The sequence below is a fragment of the Ascaphus truei genome, chromosome 3 (assembly GCF_040206685.1).
Source record: "Ascaphus truei isolate aAscTru1 chromosome 3, aAscTru1.hap1, whole genome shotgun sequence".
Taxonomy (NCBI): domain Eukaryota; kingdom Metazoa; phylum Chordata; class Amphibia; order Anura; family Ascaphidae; genus Ascaphus; species Ascaphus truei.
Genome location: NC_134485.1, coordinates 437275820 through 437295893, shown reverse-complemented (window position 1 = coordinate 437295893; position 20074 = coordinate 437275820). Strand labels below are relative to the sequence as shown.

General features: G+C 49.8%; 1 protein-coding gene across 3 annotated transcripts in view; it reads left to right on the top strand.

The window, feature by feature from the left end:
- Positions 1-20074, top strand: part of CD2 (CD2 molecule) — a 65755-nt gene that overhangs the window by 20697 nt on the left and 24984 nt on the right. For all 3 annotated transcript variants that reach the window (XM_075592959.1, XM_075592958.1, XM_075592960.1), the window contains exons 3-4: positions 1404-1640; positions 7550-7678. In XM_075592959.1, coding sequence (XP_075449074.1) covers positions 1404-1640; positions 7550-7678 — 366 coding nt within the window. The remainder of the gene's footprint in view (positions 1-1403; positions 1641-7549; positions 7679-20074) is intronic.

Sequence of the window (20074 nt, the reverse complement as noted above, 5' to 3'; positions counted from 1 at the left end):
AAACATGAATCCATATCTCCGGTTCCGGAGGGTCCAGAGGGCCAGGGTTTGGGGTAACTGTAGTCTCTGCTCCGGCATGGCTGTAGAACCATCCCTGACCCTCTTGGACCAACCCGACGGAGTATGGACCCCCTTGGAAGTTCGGGACATTTCGCATAGACTTCAATGGCGGCCAATTTCCATTGACCGGCTATGGCGGAAAAACCCCATTGACTTCAACGGCGGTAATGCCCCGTTGAAAGTCTATGGCGGCGGATTCCCGTAGCCGCCAACGGCGGCGGTTTGCCATTGAAAGTCTATGGCGGCGAAGCCCGTTGTTTTCAATGGGGATTTAGTGACAAAACGTGATTTAATTTACAGCGCAGTTTATTGTATTAAAATAGGAAACGGTTTAAGGTGTATTTGTGTAACTCCAGTTCCGAAGGTCATAGCAGGTCGCAAATTGGACCACATGGTGACCCAGTTCCGGCACTGAGAACTGGGAAGCTTGGACCTGCTAAGCCCAACAGAACCGGACCTTTTAAATGTTTGTGTTTTACTTATAACACTGTATCCCAAGGTAGGGATAAAACCCAGAGGAAATTCCTTTGGACAAAGGATAGCAGATGGCCAGGGAAGCGTCCTAATGTCTAGAATTTAAGTGCTGTTCAAAGGAGTTTATCACCTCCACTGTTTACATGAGGGCGGAGACGACTCAAACCAGAGCAGTCTGTAAGTGTCACCTTTTACATCTCTCAACAAAGAGTATCCTTCCAGAAACCCCATCTGGTAGACTGGCTGGCATTCCTGATGCAAATGTGGGGCTACAGAAATGAGACCCCCAGGGTCCTAAAGCGCATGTGCCAACTAGCAGGGGGGCATGTATCAAAATGTATTCCCACGTTAAAGATTGGCTACAGGTAATTGTGACCCAATCACCTGTACTTAATGTTAAGGATAGGGTTACAAAAGGTATATAAATTGTGGTCAACCCTATATCCTGTGTCTTCTATACCATCTTGATTGTACCTGATTGCTGGAGAATTGCTATGCAACAAACTTCTCATTCCCCATCCCCCAAGTAAGTGCTATCTCTTGTCTGTTACTGTACTATATTGTGTGTTCACCTATCCAAAGGAATACATATACTTTATTATATCTAAGCCTTGTTCAGTTCAAACCCAGTTATTTGGTGTAACATTACAACCTTTCATAAGATATCGTGACATATGGGTAATCTACTTTCTGACAAAGTTCTTCCTTCTCCAGTAAAATACCCGACTGGGGGGACTTTTACTGGCGAAGTATGTAAATGTGAGCGTAAATATGTACATTTCCAGTAATGGGATGTGGCGACTGGCTGACCGTGGGGTGGGTGCCTTCAGGAGGTCACTTATTCCAACTCTGATCCTTCTGTGTTACAGAAAAGGTGAAGGAGCCAACCCTCACCTATAATTGTACAACCAAGAAGATCAACTGCATCGCGACAGCAGGAAGTGATCCCAAAATACAGATCACCTGGGACAAAAAACCTATGACAGAGTGGAAAGTGGGCTCCCCAGTTGATATAACATTTAAGGACAAGACAGGAACAGTGACGTGCAGCGTGAAGAACGTTGTGAGCCAGATGAGCCGTACAGAGAACATCAAATGCCATCAAGGTGAGGACTCTGCCCCCTGCTGGGATTGCACAAAGCGTACAATCTCGGCGCATTATATCTCATCTGTGGCCAGATCAGCAACTGCATGCTCCTCTCAATTCAAGGCCCACCCTTCCAAATCAGACCGACTCAGGCGGTTTCCCAGGCCAGCCCACCCTTCCAAATCAGACCGACTCAGAGGGTGTCCCAGGCCAACCCACCCTTCCAAATCAGACCGACTCAGGGGTGTCCCAGGCCAGCCCACCCTTCCAAATCAGACCGAATCAGGGGTGTCCCAGGCCAGCCCACCCTTCCAAATCAGACCGACTCAGGGGGTGTCCCAGGCCAGCCCACCCTTCCAAATCAGACCGACTCAGGGGGTGTCCCAGGCCAGCCCACCCTTCCAAATCAGACCGACTCAGGGGGTGTCTCAGGCCAGCCCACCCTTCCAAATCAGACCGAATCAGGGGTGTCCCAGGCCAGCCCACCCTTCCAAATCAGACCTACTCAGGGGGTGTCCCAGGCCAGCCCACCCTTCCAAATCAGACCGACTCAGGGGGTGTCCCAGGCCAGCCCACCCTTCCAAATCAGAACGACTCAGGGGGTGACCCAGGCCAGCCCACCCTTCCAAATCAGACCAACTCAGGGGGTGTCCCAGGCCAGCCCACCCTTCCAAATCAGACCGACTCAGGGGGTGTCCCAGACCAACCCAACCTTCCAAATCAGACCGACTCAGAGGTTGTGTCCCAGGCCAGCTCACCCTTCCAAATCAGAACGACTCAGGGGGCGACCCAGGCCAGCCCACCCTGCCAGGTTCAGTTGTGACTTAAAAATAATGTTACCGCATTTTGTTACATTTACATTAGCGAGCGTTGTGATTAGAGGAATCATATACTGGCTGATCATTTGCGTATAATGTCTACATCGGTTTCCATATGGTCTGTTTCTAATTCTCCGCTTGAACATGATGTTAAAATAAGTTATTTTCGTTAGCAGAGTTTAATGAGTCTGACAAAGAGAGAGGCAGGAGGAGTGCATTATGGGGGCTAGGACTGTGTAAACAGCCAGATGCTCACTCGCACACTCGCACACTCGGTATAGATTCACGCCAAGATTATGCCAAAAGAGAGAGTGCATTTCAGTCACACAGAAATCTTCATCAGGGTCAGATAACAATACACAAATGTAAAAGGATAGGCTCGTTAAGGGCGTTCAATTCATACATATAGGGAACATATATCAAGGAATGAAATGAAGTCAGGAGAGCAGTTATAGGGAGCAGCTTTGGAGCAGTTAGGGAGGAGTTAGAGCAGCAAGTAGGGGAGGAGTTATAGGGAACGGTTATAGGGGAGGGGTTATAAGAAGTGGTTATAGGAGCAGTTAGGGGAGGAGTTATAGGAGCAATTTTGGGATGCATTATATGAGCAGGTGGGGCAGAGTTATAGGGAGTGTGTATAGGAGCAGTTGGGGAGTAGTTACAGGGATCAGTTGGAGGAGGAGATATACGGAGCAGATATAGGAGAAATAGTGGAAGGTGTTATAGGAGCAGTTAGGAGAGGAGTTATAAGGACAGTTAGGGTAGGAGTTACAGGGAGCAGTTATAGGAGCAGTTAGGGCAGGTGTTATAGTGAGAGGTTGTAGGAGCAGTTAGGGGAGAAATTATAGAAGAAGTTAGGGAAGGAGCTATAGGGAGCAGTTATAGGAGCAGTTAGGGGAGGAAGCAGAGAGAGTGTGTAGGAGCAGTTAGGGGAGGAAGCAGAGGGAGTGTGTATAGGAGCAGTTAGTGGAGAAGCAGAGGGAGTGTGTATAGGAGCAGTTAGGGGAGGAAGCAGAGGGAGTGTGTATAGGAGCAGTTAAGGGAGAAGCAGAGGGAGCGTGTATAGGAGCAGTTAGGGGAGGAAGCAGAGGGAGTGTGTATAGGAGCAGTTAGGGGAGGAAGCAGAGGGAGTGTGTATAGGAGCAGTTAGGGGAGGATGCAGAGGGAGTGTGTATAGGAGCAGTTAGTGGAGGAAGCAGAGGGAGCGTGTATAGGAGCAGTTAGGGGAGGAAGCAGAGGGAGCGTGTATAGGAGCAGTTAGGGGAGGAGCAGAGGGAGTGTGTATAGGAGCAGTTAGGGGAGGAAGCAGAGGGAGTGTGTGTAGGAGCAGTTAGGGGAGGAAGCAGAGGGAGTGTGTGTAGGAGCAGTTAGGGGAGGAAGCAGAGGGAGTGTGTGTAGGAGCAGTTAGGTGAGGAAGCAGAGGGAGCGTGTATAGGAGCAGTTAGGGGAGGAAGCAGAGGGAGCGTGTATAGGAGCAGTTAGGTGAGGAAGCAGAGGGAGCGTGTATAGGAGCAGTTAGGGGAGGAAGCAGAGGGAGCGTGTATAGGAGCAGTTAGGGGAGGAGCAGAGGGAGCGTGTATAGGAGCAGTATTGGGAGGAAGCAGAGGGAGTGTGTATAGGAGCACTTAGGGGAGGAAGCAGAGGGAGCGTGTATAGGAGCAGTTAGGGGAGGAAGCAGAGGGAGTGTGTATAGGAGCAGTTAAGGGAGGAAGCAGAGGGAGTGTGTATAGGAGCAGTTAGGGGAGGAAGCAGAGGGAGCGTGTATAGGAGCAGTTAGGGGAGGAAGCAGAGGGAGAGTGTATAGGAGCAGTTAGGGGAGGAAGCAGAGGGAGTGTGTATAGGAGCAGTTAGGGGAGGAAGAAGAGGGAGTGTGTATAGGAGCAGTTAGGGGAGGAAGGAGAGGGAGCATGTATAGGAGCAGTTAGGGGAGGAAGCAGAGGGAGCGTGTATAGGAGCAGTTAGGGGAGGAAGCAGAGGGAGCGTGTATAGGAGCAGTTAGGGGAGGAAGCAGAGGGGGTGTGTATAGGAGCAGTTAAGAGAGAAGCAGAGGGAGCGTGTATAGGAGCAGTTAGGGAAGGAGCAGATGGAGCGTGTATAGGAGCAGTTAGGGGAGGAGCAGAGGGAGTGTGTATAGGAGCAGTTAGGGGAGGAAGCAGAGGGAGCGTGTATAGGACAGTTAGGGGAGGAAGCAGAGGGAGCGTGTATAGGAGCAGTTAGGGGAGGAAGCAGAGGGGGTGTGTATAGGAGCAGTTAGGGGAGGAAGCAGAGGGAGCGTGTATAGGAGCAGTTAGGGGAGGATGCAGAGGGAGTGTGTATAGGAGCAGTTAGGGGAGGAAGCAGAGGGGGTGTGTATAGGAGCAGTTAGGGGAGGAAGCAGAGGGAGCGTGTATAGGAGCAGTTAGGGGAGGATGCAGAGGGAGTGTGTATAGGAGCAGTTAGGGGAGGAAGCAGAGGGAGTGTGTATAGGAGCAGTTAGGGTATGAAGCAGAGGGAGCGTGTATAGGAGCAGTTAGGGTATGAAGCAGAGGGAGCGTGTATAGGAGCAGTTAGGGTATGAAGTAGAGGGAGCGTGTATAGGAGCAGTTAGGGTATGAAGCAGAGGGAGCGTGTATAGGAGCAGTTAGGGTATGAAGCAGAGGGAGCGTGTATAGGAGCAGTTAGGGTATGAAGCAGAGGGAGTGTGTATAGGAGCAGTTAGGGGAGGAAGCAGAGGGAGCGTGTATAGGAGCAGTTAGGGGAGGAAGCAGAGGGAGTGTGTATAGGAGCAGTTAGGGGAGGAAGCATAGGGAGTGTGTATAGGAGCAGTTAGGGGAGGAAGCAGAGGGAGTGTGTATAGGAGCAGTTAGGGGAGGATGCAGAGGGAGTGTGTATAGGAGCAGTTAGGGGAGGAAGCAGAGGGAGTGTGTATAGGAGCAGTTAGGGGAGGAAGCAGAGGGATCGTGTATAGGAGCAGTTAGGGGAGGAAGCAGAGGGAGCGTGTATAGGAGCAGTTAGGGGAGGAAGCAGAGGGAGTGTGTATAGGAGCAGTTAGGGGAGGAAGCATAGGGAGTGTGTATAGGAGCAGTTAGGGGAGGAAGCAGAGGAGGTGTGTATAGGAGCATTTAGGGGAGGATGCAGAGGGAGTGTGTATAGGAGCAGTTAGGGGAGGAAGCAGAGGGAGTTTGTATAGGAGCAGTTAGGGGAGGAAGCAGGGGGAGCGTGTATAGGAGCAGTTAGGGGAGGAAGCAGAGGGAGCGTGTATAGGAGCAGTTAGGGGAGGAAGCAGAGGGAGTGTGTATAGGAGCAGTTAGGGGAGGAAGCAGAGGGAGTGTCTATAGGAGCAGTTAGGGGAGGATGCAGAGGGAGTGTGTATAGGAGCAGTTAGGGGAGGAAGCAGAGGGAGCGTGTATAGGAGCAGTTAGGGGAGGAAGCAACGGGAGCGTGTATAGGAGCAGTTAGGGGAGGAGCAGAGGGAGCGTGTATAGGAGCAGTTAGGGGAGGAAGCAGAGGGAGTGTGTATAGGAGCAGTTAGGGGAGGATGGAGAGGGAGTGTGTATAGGAGCAGTTAGGGGAGGATGCAGAGGGAGTGTGTATAGGAGCAGTTAGGGGAGGAAGCAGAGGGAGCGTGTATAGGAGCAGTTAGGGGAGGAAGCAGAGAGAGTGTGTATAGGAGCAGTTAGGGGAGGAAGCAGAGGGGGTGTGTATAGGAGCAGTTAGGGGAGGAAGCAGAGGGAGCGTGTATAGGAGCAGTTAGGGGAGGAAGCAGAGGGAGCGTGTATAGGAGCAGTTAGGGGAGGAAGCAGAGGGAGCGTGTATAGGAGCAGTTAGGGGAGGAAGCAGAGGGAGCGTGTATAGGAGCAGTTAGGGGAGGAAGCAGAGGGAGTGTGTAGGAGCAGTTAGGGGAGGAGCAGAGGGAGTGTGTAGGAGCAGTTAGGGGAGGAGATAAAGGATGTACATGTGTTTGCCGCCTCCTTCCCGCCCCCTTGCTGCATCTCCTTTAGAATCCCAGCGTCAAATGACGCCGCTGACGTCATCAATGTGACGGCGCACTTCATCGTTTGACGTCGCAATGTCATGTTGCCATGGCAACGAGAGGCCATGTGACATCACTTTGGGGCAACCGTGGCATCATTTGATGCTACTGTAGTATTCCAAAGGAGGAGGGTGGCAGCTCTCTATAACTCTGATAAACCCATGTAACCTCTCCCTATAACTCCGTCAATTGCCCCATATAACCTCTCCCTATAACACCTCTGATTGCTCTGTGTTATTTGGTGAAAGGTAGCTAAAATCTGTATGTTTCTTTCCTCCGCAATATCACAAATATACGCCCTTTCCTCTGTTGCTCGACTGCTAAACCTCTGACCTCATTCTCTCCCGTCTTGATTACTGTAACCTCCTGCTGTCCGGCCTTCCTGCCTCTCACCTGTCTCCCCTACAATCTATCCTAAATGCTGCTGCCAGAATCACGCTACTCTTTCCTAGATCTGTCTCAGCATCTCCCCTCATGAAATCCCTCTCCTGGCTTCCGATCAAATCCCGCATCTCACACTCCATTCTTCTCCTCACTTTTAAAGCTTTATACTCTTCTGCCCCTCCTTACATCTCAGCCCTAATTTCTCGTTATGCACCATCCCGACTCTTGCGTTCTTCTCAAGGATGTCTTCTTTCTGCCCCCTTTGTATCTAAAGCCCTCTCCCTCCTTAAACCTTTTTCACTGACTGCCCCACACCTCTGGAATGCCCTTCCCCTCAGTACCCGACTAGCACCCTCTCTATCCACCTTTAAGACCCACCTTAAGACACACTTGCTTAGAGAAGCATATGAATAGCACTGTGAATATTCTGAACACATGGCACATAAAGCTTGGCCCCCTGCAGACGCACTTACCAGAACTCCCTCTTACTGTCTCTGTACGTTCTCCCTACCTACCAATTAGACTGTATGCTCCTCAGGGCAGGGACTCCTCTTCCTTAATGTTACGTTTATGTCTGAAGCGCTTATTCCCATGATGTGTTATGTGTTATTTATATGATTGTCCCGTGTATTACTGCTGCGACGCGCTATGTACAGGAATGGCGCTATATAAAGACACGTGTGGGGACCGCTGCTCGCTCTCTGCTTTCCCCCCCAGAGTTGGACATATTTCTGATGCTGAGCATTGCCGGGGCCGCTGCAGCCTTCCTCATCTTCCTCATCCTGCTGGGTTACTGTGTGAGGAGGAGAATGGCTAACACCCGGCGGATCCGTCAGCACAGAGCGGGTAAGAGATCACTTCACCCCCCAGCGGCTAATCAGTGCCCCCCATTCCTTGCAGGGTAAGAGATCACTTCCCCCCCCCACCCCCTGAGCCGGCTAATTAGTGCCCCCCAATCCTTGCAGGGTAAGAGGGGTGAGAGGTGGGCACATTTCACACCAATACTTTTACCCCAGCTCTGCTCAGGGCTGTCTAACTCAGAGGTGCGCAAACTGGGGGGAGCAAGATTTTTTAGGGGGGGGGGCGCAAGATTTTTTAGGGGGGCGCAGGAAGCTGAGAGGAAAAGCCGTCTGTAGCTGCAATTTCTCCTGCAGCCATTAGGTGGCGCTGTGTTTCACAGCTTATGCAGCACAGGCTTTGACATGCTGAATGCCGTGTGTGTGTGGGTGATGTGTGTGTGACATGTGTGTGTGACGTGTGACGTGTGACGTGTGTGTGTGTGTGATGTGTGTGATGTGTGTGTGTGTGTGACATGTGCTTGTGTGTGTGTGACGTGTTTGTGACGTGTGCGTGATGTGTGCGTGACGTGTGCGTGATGTGTGTGTGACGTGTGTGTGACGTGTGTGTGACGTGTGTGTGACGTGTGTGTGTGACGTGTGTGTGTGTGACGTGTGTGACGTATGTGTGTGATGTGTGTGTGCGACGTTTGTGTGTGACGTGTGTGTGTGTGCGATGTGTGTGTGTCTGCGACGTGTGTGGTGTGAGACGTGTGTGTGTGCGACGTGTGTGTGTGCGACGTGTGTGTGTGTGTGTGACGTGTGTGTGTGTGTGACGTGTGTGTGTGTGACGTGTGTGTGTGACGTGTGTGTGTGACGTGTGTGACGTATGTGTGTGATGTGTGAGTGCAACGTTTGTGTGTGTGACGTGTGTGCGTGTGCGACGTGTGTGTGTGTGCGACGTGTGTGTGTGTGCGACGTGTGTGTGTGCGACGTTTGTGTGTGTGTGTGACGTGAGTGTGTGACGTGTGTGTGACGTGTGTGTGTGACGTGTGTGACGTGTGTGTGACATGTGTGTGTGACGTGTGTGTGACATGGAGATGTGGGAGACATACAGGGGGAATGGGGAGAGAAAGAGACAAGGAGAGATGGTGACATACTTTGGGGGAGGGGGAGAGAAAGAGAAACAAGGTGAGGTGGGAGACATATTGGTGGGAGGGGGAGAGAAAGAGAAACATGGAGAGGTGGGAGACATATTGGGGGGAGGGGGACAGAGACATGGAGGTGGGAGACATATTGGGGGGAGGGGAGGGGGAGAGAGACATGGAGAGGTGGGAGACATATTGAGGGAAGGGGGACAGAGACATGGAGGTGGGAGACATATTGAGGGGAGGGGTAGAGAGACATGGAGAGGGGAGACATATTGGGGGGACGGGGAGAGAAAGAGAGACATGGAGAGGTGGGAGACATATTGGGGGGAGGGGCAGAGAAAGAGAGACATGGAGAGGTGGGAGACATATTGAGGGGAGGGGAGAGAGATACTGGGGGAAGGTGAGAGAGAGACACTGGGGGAGGTGAGAGAGACACTGGGGTGAGGTGAGAGAGACAATGGCTAAACGGAGGGATGAAGGTCAGACAGATGGCAGAATTGAGGGGCTTGGGCGGAGAGTGAGTTTTGTGGGGCTGAGGGTTATTGTTTGGGTCAGGGGGGTCACTTCGGAGTATTGATCAGCAGGGGAGATTCATCAGCACCCCCCTTGAGTTTGATTATGGGGGTCTCTGATTCCTGGGCAACATTTAAAACGGGAATAATGAAATAATACATAAAACTGGTAGGTAGGAGTGGATGACATCGGGGAAAGCAAATGGGAGAAGGAAAAAAGGAGCGACAAAAAGGGAGGTGGGAGAGGGAATAGAGGTAGCAAAGAGGTGGATGAATGCCCCCTCAAATGGATTGCCTTTGTGCACCAGAAAAAAACATATTACCAGATGCCAGCAAACAATAAAATAAACAGTGATCCCATACTAGTATACGCCTGCGCGCACGCCTGCAGCCCAAGCCATTTGTGAACTTGGCTGCAGGAGATTGTAGACGCGTGGCGGAGGCGTGGCAGGCGCGTCACAAAGCTGGTTCGCCCTCATTGGCTGAACCAGCTCACATGCGCTAACGTCAAGTGATTTTGATTACATCAGGCAGGTGGGGCCCGAGAAATTTCATGGATGAAAAGGCGGGCTCGGCATAAAAAGTTTGCTCACCCCTGGTCTAACTTATATACCTCCTTATATCTCAGTTCTCTCTTTCCCCCCCTCTCTCTCTCTCTCTCTCTTCTCTATCTCTTTTCTCTCTCTCTCTTCTCTCTCTTCTCTCTCTTCTCTCTCTCTCTCTCTCTCTCTCTTCTCTATCTCTCTTCTCTCTCTCTCTCTTCTCTGTCTCTCTACTCTCTCTCTTCTCTCTCTTCTCTCTCTGCTCAGGGCGGTCTAACTCAGGGGTGAGCAAAGTTTTTAGGCCGAGCCCCTCTTTTCACCCATGACATTTCGCGGACCCCCCCTGCCTGAAGTAATCAAAATCACATGAAAATAAACCTTTATTAAACGGTATACAAACTAAGTACAAATACAGTATGTCAACTGCTGCGGCAGACTTTATTCTAACAAATCACCGGTTTGTCCCTGGCTGGTTCCTGGAATGCGACACTGTTCACCCGGAGCATGCCGCGTTCCCAGCCAGTTGTCCTGCCCGGCTGACGCACGGCTGATGTGTTAATTTATAATGGTTCATGATTTAATAGGCTGCAATGCTTCGCGTGTCCGCCAGATGGCATAAAAGCATGAATTGTAATGCAGTATATATATATATATATATATATATATATATATATATATATATATATATATATATATATATATATATATACTGTTATATATATATATATATATATATATATATATATATATATATACTGTACAACAACAACCCCTATAACCCCTAACATACAGTACTGTACACATACAGTACTGTATATGCACATCAATGATACTATGGGCTGGCGGGGGCGAGATGTGTTTGCAGCAGAGAGAGATCCGCTGCTCTCTCTGCGCAAACATCGGCACATTAAAAATTATTTAAAATACATTTTTATTCATAGGGTACATGTGCAGGGGGTCTCCGGAGCTGAACCGCATTGGTTTCAGGTCCGGGGACCCCCTGCTTCCCGAGATACAGACCCCTTTATGAGGTGCCGGTATCCCTCTGCATTTAAAGGTCCCGATCACGTGACCGCGGCATGTAAACAAAGCAGAGGGATACCGGCCCCCCCTAAAGGGGCCTGTATCTCGGGGAGCAGGGGGTCCCCGGACCTGAAACCAAAATGTTTCTACTCCGGAGACCCTCTGCACATCTACAGTATGAATAAAACACATATATAAATAAACACTCGTTCCTTACCTTAGCGGCTATGTGCTATGGTAACGAAGCAGCATTTCTGTATTTTTAATAATATTGTACAATGAGCAGGGGGTTCCCTGAGCCAGAAATTAATGCTCAGGGGACCCCCTGCTCCTGCACAATATTATTAAAAATACAGAAATGCTGCTTCATTACCATAGCTGATAGCCGCTAAGGCAATGAAGGGGTTAACCCACCGTGCCCGCTTTATTGTGGGTAGCGGGGGTGGGTGAAGGAGGTATTTGGCCCTTGGTGTGAGTTTAGGACTTGCGGGGGGGGGGGTTGCGGGTGCACTTAACCCCTTCACGACCGTAGCAGTTAATACGCTCCCGCTACCCCCCCGCAAGCCCTAAACAACCACTGTTGGGGCTAATACTCCCTTCACCCACCCCCGCTACCCACAATAAAAAAAACTCACAAACAGCAGCCGCCCAAAAAATAAATAAATAAATCTAAATAAATAAATGAATATAAATAAATACATTTGATATACATTTTTATTCATAGTGTACATGTGCAAGGGGTCTCCGGAGCTGAACCGCGTTGGTTTCAGGTCCGGGGACCCCCTGCTTCCCGAGATACAGCCCCCTTTATGAGGTGCCGGTATCCCTCTGCGTTTAAAGGTCCCGATCACGTGACCGCGGCCTGTAAACTAAGCAGAGGGATACCGGCACCCCCTAAAGGGGCCTGTATCTCGGGGAGCAGGGGATCCCCGGACCTAAAACCAAAACGTTTCTGCCCCGGAAACCCTCTGCACATCTTCAGTATGAATAAAACACACACATCAATAAAGAATCGTTCTTTACCTTTGCGGCTATGTGCTAAGGTAATGAAGCAGCATTTCTGTATTTTAATAATATTGTACAGTGAGCAGGGGGTTCCCTGAGCCAGAAATTAATGCTCAGGGGACCCCCTGCTCCTGCACAATATTATTAAAAATACAGAAATGCTGCTTCATTACCATAGCTGATAGCCGCTAAGGCAATGAAGGGTTAAGGCAGAATAAACAATACATACATTAAATACATATTTTTAATGTGTGTGTTAAACCTCCCTGCCTTGACTGTAATCTGTGTAAGACCCCCTCCCCCTATTGTGTGTGTTAAACCTCCTTGCCTTCACTGTAATCTATGTAAAAAACCCTCCCCCTATTGTGTCTGCTAAGCTTCCCTGCTTTGACTAATCTGTGTAAGCCCCCCTCCCCCTATTGTGTCGGTTAAATCTCCCTGCCTGTGTTTCTGTGAGTTCAGTGTACTGTATGTAAATGTGGGGAGGGGGATCCCGTGTAAATAACCACACCCACACCCACTACCCACCTGCACATGGCCCCTCCGCTGCTGCAAAACAGAGACAAAAATTAAAACATACAAAGTAATGTCCCCTAACCCCTTAATCACCATAGCGGTTATTAACCGCTACAGTCATTAAGGGGTTAACCCACCCTCACCCACCACTCGGGATGCCTACATACCCTCCCACACTAACCCCCCCGTGAGGCCTAACCACCCTCACCCAGTACCCACAAGGGAGGCCTACCCACATACCGTTGGGGAAACACCCCCCCCCCCACCCCCAGTACCCACAATAAAAACAATACAGTGACCCACAATAAACACCATTCTATTTATTAAATACATTACCCACCCCCTGTGCCCCCCCATAAATACATGATTTATTCTTTTACATACAGGGTTCATAACGCAGCCCCACGCGAGTCCCCGGTGGGCTGGCGGGGCACCTGGACAGACCTACAGGGTACCAGCAGCCCTTTTTAAACAGGTTCTGGAGGCCTGCTGGTGGGTCCTGCCAGCACCATGGCCCCCAGGTGGTCTCCTTGGGTCACCGTGGGCCACAATTGGGTCCCCACGGTAGGCCCGCGGATGTCTGGGAGCCCCGGGTCAGACCCACAGGTGTCTGCAGGGCCTTGGGTGGTTCCCACGGGGGTCTGGGGAACTCACGAGTGCTCACTACGGGTCCACAGTGCCCCCATAGAAGTAGGACCACACATCATCATCCCCGCACCTACGGGTCGGCGGTGCCCCCACAGAAGTGGCACCACACAGCTTCATCCCCACAGACTACGGGTCGGCGGTGCCCCGACAGATGTGAGGCCACCGCTTCATCCCTGCATGTGTCACCCGTGGAACCACCAGCCTGATACCCGTGGGATACTCGAGGAGACCCGCAGGTGGTCTCCAGAGGTCCCACGCAGAACCACGGAACAAACCCTGAATGTAAAAAAAATAAACCTGGCCTATACATTCAATACATACACCCCCCCCCCCCCAACACCTACAGTATAATAATGTGCAAAATAACTATTATCCAGATATGGATAATAGATTAATTGCCCATTATTAAAAACATTAACTAGCAAACTGTATTAAAATAAATAAAGTACTACTGACCTCATCAATACGAAGTGTCCGTCGCCAGCAACGTCCTTGTCTTGCCCACAAAATACATAGCCAATACAAAGCCAATACATTGCAATTACATTCAGATATCAATTAACCCCTTAAACACCTTATCAGATAATAACCGCAAAGGTGATTAAGGGGTTAAGCCACACTGGCCCGATACCCACCCTTCACCCATGAATTTGTACAGTGGCTTCATCATGCATCTATATATATATATATATATATATATATATATATATATATATATATATACATATACATATACATATACATATACATATACATATACATATACATATACATATATATATATATATATATATATATATATATATATATATATATATATATATATATATATATATATATATACAGTGTTCGACAAACCTATACATTTGCACGCCCCGGGCTAGTGGATTTACTAATATACAAATAAATGTAGAAGGGTTATCAAAACCATACTGTCCTACAAATAACCCTTCTCCATACAGACACACTACATTACAATGAATTTCCTTTAATAATCCTAACTGATCTTACAATCTAAATCATCAAATGTCAATGAAACACCTCACATTCCAATCAATACATTACAACCAATCAAGTAAACAAAAATCAATTAGCAATCATTATTTACATCCCTAAACAATTGACAGTCCATCCCGAACAATGAAACAATTAACTAATTCACCTGGAGCAGAACAATTTAGCATGTGAAACAATATAAGTACCAACCAGAATACAAACTTTAAAACCAAGGCTATCCCTGAACACCGTGACCCTCCACACTAGGCCAGAGACTCCCTAGGCCCCAGCTAGGCTCCAACTCACTTTAAGATTGTTGCTGCTACAAGGACAGGCCCTTTAGGTAGGGACTTGCCCTTTAGTGCTAGTGAGTACAGGGCCACAGCTGCTGCACGGAGCAACCTGCTGCCATAGTCTGGAACCAGACTACAGGACCGAGGGATCGGCGGTCACTCCAGTGGAAGGCGTTCCACACAGTGGAGGATATCGTGGATTGGCAGATCCCCTTTTTTCTTTCATCAGTGCGCCCGGGTGTGGACACACCCGGCAGGTACCGTTACACAAAAGTGCACCAACACACTGTAGAGTGAAGGCGCTGATCACGCCTTAAGGGGTGGGCATTCTTTTGGGAAACTCTGTTGATAAAGTGACCAAGGGACTCCTCTGGTACGGTGGACACGGTGTGGGGGTACATGGTTGTGGCACAACGCCCTGCGCGGCGAGGTATAGCTGTAACCAGTTGTGTTGCTATTTAATTTATGCTGTCTATGGTTATCTGTCACAGTAAAGTTTATTGTTATAATCTGCGGGCTGTTATTATTGGTTCCTGCTCATGGTTATCCCATACAATTGGGATCCCGTGCAGGTGGAGGCGCTACCACTCAGTATATTGTTACCCCAGGCTCCCAGAACCAGAGGCTCAGATCCCTGTGAGCCGACTGGTAAAGCCAGCACTTTTAGACCCAGCACACTAGAGGGAAAGAGGCTTACATATGTATATGTGTGTGTGTGTGTATGTGTGTATGTGTGTAAGAACAGGCAGTGCTGTGTGTGTGTGTGTGTGTGTGTGTGTGTGTGTGTGTGTGTGTGTGTGTGTGTGTGTGTGTGTGTGTGTGTGTGTGTGTGTGTGTGTGTGTGTGTGTGTGTGTGTGTGTGTGTATGGGAGATGCCAGAAGTGTGTTGTATGTGAGAGAAGGTGGTGCTGTGTGTGTGAATTCCATGGTTTTACATATCAGGACATAATAACAATCTACTGTTCCTTAGCAGGCCTTAAAATTAGGTAAATACAACCTCAGATGAACAACACATGACATATTACACCGTGTGTGTGTGTGTACACATGACATATTACCCCGTGTCATGATTTATTTAACAAAAATAAAGCCAAAATAGAGAAGCCATGTGTGAAAAACTAAGCACCTTATGATTCAATAGCTTGTAGAACCACCTTTAGCAGCAATAACTTGAAGTAATCGTTTTCTGTATGACTTTATCAGTCTCTCATATCATTGTGGAGGAATTTTGGCCCACTCTTCTTTACAACGTTGCTTCAGTTCATTGAGGTTTGTGGGCATTTGTTTATGCACAGCTCTCTTAAGGTCCAGCCACAGCATTTCAATCGGGTTGAGGTCTGGACTTTGATTGGGCCATTGCAACACTTTGATTCTTTTCTTTTTCAGCCATTCTGTTGTAGATTTGCTGGTGTGCTTGGGATCATTGTCCTGTTGCATGACCCAATTTCGGCCAAGCTTTAGCACTTTAACACTGCCAGCGTCTCACACACAAACACACACAGCACTGCCCACACACAGCACTGCCTCCCCCTCACATAAACATAAAGCACTGCCTCCCCCCTCACACACACACACACACACACACACACTGCCGACGTCTCCCATACAAACGTTTGTATGGGAGACGTCGGCAGTGTGTGTGCGTGTGAGGGAGGAGGCAGTGATGTATGTTTGTCTGTGTGAGGGGGAGGCAGTACTGTGTGTGGGCAGTGCTGTGTGTGTGTGTGTTTGTATGGGAGACGCCGGTAGTGTTGTGTGTGTGAGCAGATGGTGTGTGTGTGTGTGTGTGTGTGTGTGTGTGTGTGTGTGTGTGTGTGTGTGTGTGTGTGTGTGTGTGTGTGTGTGTGTGTGTGTGTGTGTGCAGTGCTGTATGTGTGTGTAACCCTGTTTCCCCCACCCAATCTCATCTCCGGCCTATCTCTGGGAAACTCTCTCTGGTTACATGGTTGAGAGTGGTGCAAACCTGCTGGTAACAGGGGGCCCTGAGTCTCCCGCATTGTGGTATAGGGGAATGACAGGACAGGCTTCTGGGGTCTTGCCCGAATAGTACTTACAGGTGCAGCGCCTCCATCTCTTGCAGCCTCCAGGTATATGGGGAGAAGTCTCTGCAGGACAATCACTTTCACCCTCTTTCCAGAAGACTTCACTCTCAGGCAGGAGGTATAATAAAACACAGGACCTTTATTGAGTCTCTGTGTATTAAGCACAGCAGTTGATCTCAGCTTGTAGGGTGTCCACCCTCAGGATGTCCCTGGACATACACTCCCAGCCTACGTGCACTGAGAGCAGTCCCAGCTCTTCCCTTATCCCCTGGTGGGATAAGAGGAATACGGTTTCCATCGACTCCCCTAAGGGAGGCCCTCAAACTGACAGAGCCCGGACAGCTTAGTTTGGGTAAACCAGTCTCTCTCTCGGTAGAGGCAGACTGACTAAATACAGGCAGTGCAACGCCTTAAGTACAAGTCCAGTAACAAACACCCCTGTGCCTCTGAATGGACACAAGGCCTGATTACACTACCTTCCCTGACTCAATACACTGCTATGAGTAGGGAAAACTCATGATTACTCCTGGCGACCTACCCTTACTAGGCATTACTGCCAGGAGGAGAGCAGACCCATAGCCCAAAACCAATCAGGGCTATATGTGTTTGTATGGGAGATGTCGGCAGTGTGTGGGTGTGCAGACAGTGATGTGTGTGTGTGTGAGCAGGCAGTGCTGTGAGTGTGTGTGAGCAGGCAGGTGTGTGTGTGTGTGTGTGAGAGAGAGAGCAGGCAGTGTTGTGTGTGTGTGTGTGTGTGTGTGTGTGTGTGTGTGTGTGTGTGTGTGTGTGTGTGTGTGTGTGTGTGTGTGAGCAGGCAGTGCTGTGTGTGTGTTAGTGTGTGTGTGTGTGTGTGTGAGCAGGCAGGTCTGTGTGTGTGTGTGTGTGTGTGTGTGTGTGTGTGTGTGTGTGTGTGTGTGTGTGTGTGTGTGTGTGTGTGTGTGTGTGTGTGTGTGTGTGTGTGTGAGAGAGAGAGAGTAGGCAGTGTTGTGTTTGTGTGAGGGGAGGCAGGCAGTGCTGTGTGTGTATATGTGTGTGTGTGTGTGTGTGTGTGTGTGTGTGTGTGTGTGTGTGTGTGTGTGTGTGTGTGTGTGTGTGTGTGTGTGTGTGTGTGTGTGTGTGTGTGTGTGAGCAGGCAGGTGTGTGTGTGTGTGTGAGAGAGAGAGAGCTGGCAGTGTTGTGTGTGTGTGAGGGGAGGCAGGCAGTGCTGTGTGTGTATGTGTGTGTGAGGGAGACAGGCAGTGCTGTGTGTGTGTGTGAGACGCCGGAACTGTTTGTGTGTGTGTGTGTGTGTGTGTGTGTGTGTGTGTGTGTGTGTGTGTGCAGTGCTGTATGTGTGTTTGTATGGGAGACGTCGGCAGTGTGTGTGTGAGCAGGCAGTGCTGTGTGTGTAGAGACAGGCAGTCCTGTGTGTGTGTGTGTGTATGTGTGAGGGGGGCAGGCAATGCTGTATGTGTGTGTGAGAGGAAAGTGAGTGCTGTGTGTGTTTGAGGGATGTTGGGTGTGTGTGTGTGTGTATGTGTGTGTGAGGAGGGGGACAGGGAGTGCTGTAATGTGTGTGGGGGATGTTGGCAGTGCTGTATGTGTGTGTGAGGGGGCAATATGTGCTGTGTTTGTGTGTTTGTTTTCACAGTGTTGTATGTGTGTGAGGGAGCAGGCAGTGCTGTTTGTGTGTGTGTTTTGGGAGTGCTGTATGTGTGTGAGGGAGCAGGCAGTGTGTGTTTGTGTGTGTTGGCAGTGCTGTGTGTGTGTGTGTGTGTTGACAAGCAGTGCTGTGTGTTGGCAGTGTTGTATGTGTGTGAGGAGGCAGGCAGTGCTGTGTGTGTTTGTGTGTGTGTTGGCAGTGTTGTATGTGTGAGCGGGCACGCAGTGTTGTGTGTGTGTGTGTGTGTGTGATAGGCAGTGGTGTGTGTGTGTGGGAGATGTTGGCAGTGCTTTGTGTGTGTGTGTGTGTCAGACAGTGATGTATGTGTGTGAGAGGGAAGCCAGTGCTGTGTATATGTGTGTGGGTGGGGGGGAGCAGTGCTGTGTGTGTTTGAGGGATGTGTGTGGGTGTGTGTGTGTGTTTTGGGAGTGCTGTATGTGTGTGAGGGAGCAGGCAGTGTGTGTTTGTGTGTGTTGGCAGTGCTGTGTGTGTGTGTGTGTGTTGACATGCAGTGCTGTGTGTTGGCAGTGTTGGAAGTGCTTTGTGTGTGTGTGTGTGTGTGTGTCAGACAGTGATGTATGTGTGTGAGAGGGAAGTCAGTGCTGTGTGTATGGGTGTGGGTGGGGGGAGCAGTGCTGTGTGTGTTTGAGGGATGTGTGTGTGTGTGTGGGTGTGCGTGTGTGTGTGTGTGTGTGTGTATGTGTGTGTGTGAGGAGGGGGACAGGCAGTGCTGTAATGTGTGTGGGGGATGTTGGCAGTGCTGTATGTGTGTGTGAGGAGGCAGTAAGTGCTGTATGTGTGTGTGAGGAGGCAGTAAGTGATGTGTGTGTGTGTGTGTGAGGAGGCAGTAAGTGATGTGTGTGTGTGTGTGAGGAGGCAGTAAGTGATGTGTGTGTGGGGGGGGGGGGACAGGCAGTGCTGTGTGTGTGAGAGGGAAGTGAGTGCTGTGTCTATGTGTGTGTATGTGTGTTTGTGTGGGGGGAGCAGTGCTGTGTGTGTTTGAGGGATGTTGGTTGTGTGTATGTGTGTGTGTGTAGGGGGACAGACAATGCTCTAATGTGTGTGGGGGATTTGGCAGTGGTGTGTGTGTGTGTGTGTGTGTGTGTGTGTGTGTGTGTGTGTGTGTGTGTGTGTTTTGGCAGTGTTGTATGTATGTGAGGGTGCAGGCAGTGTGTGTTAGTGTGTGTTGGCAGTGCTGTGTGTGTGTGTGATGACAGGTAGTGCTGTGTGTGTATGTCTGTTGGCAGTGTTGTATGTGTGTGAGGGGGCAGGCAGTGTTGTATGTGTGTGAGGGGGCCAGGCAGTGTTGTATATGGCAGTGTTGTATGTGTAACGGGTATTCCCATATCTACATATGTTACCAGTGTGGTGCAATACCTGATAGGCTCACAGGAGGCCTGAACCTCTGCCACCAGGAGCCTGGGGTGTATCCTGGAACGTACAGCGCCTCCATCAGCACCTCCACCTGTGCAGGGATTCCAGGTGTATATAATGACCCCTGACACAGCACCCACAAATAGGAAACACATACAATGAAGTATATATATATGTAACTGTTTACTATATGGGCAAAACAATAACATCACATCATATCAACACAATAGCAACACAGCCATGTCACCCTTAAGCTGGGCTCACTGGGCCACAAACCCCACCACTATACCCAAGTGTCCCAATAGACCAGCAACCCACCCTCGAGGCGTGATCAGCGCCTGTAAGGAAACCGGTATGTAGGGTACAGTTGGTGCACTTGTAGAAATACCTGCCCGGGGGTCCTGCACCCGGGTACAGCAACAACAGATAAGGACCCGCCTGCGTCCAACGCTGAATCCGCAGCAATGGCGTCCTCTCTCAATCCAGATGATATCACCACACAGATAGTCTCTATCTTGAGTGATGCAGGTCTGATCCCAGACACACTTTTCACACTGCTCCCTCCTTGTCAGAGCGCGCAGCAGCGTCTGTCTCACTGGCTAAGCTACTGCTAAAATGGTAAAGTCCCTACCTTAGGGCCTTCCCTACACAGCAGCTACACATCTACTGGTGAGTTGGGCCTAGTTGGGGCCTGGGGGTAACCTGGCGTAATGTAAGAAGCC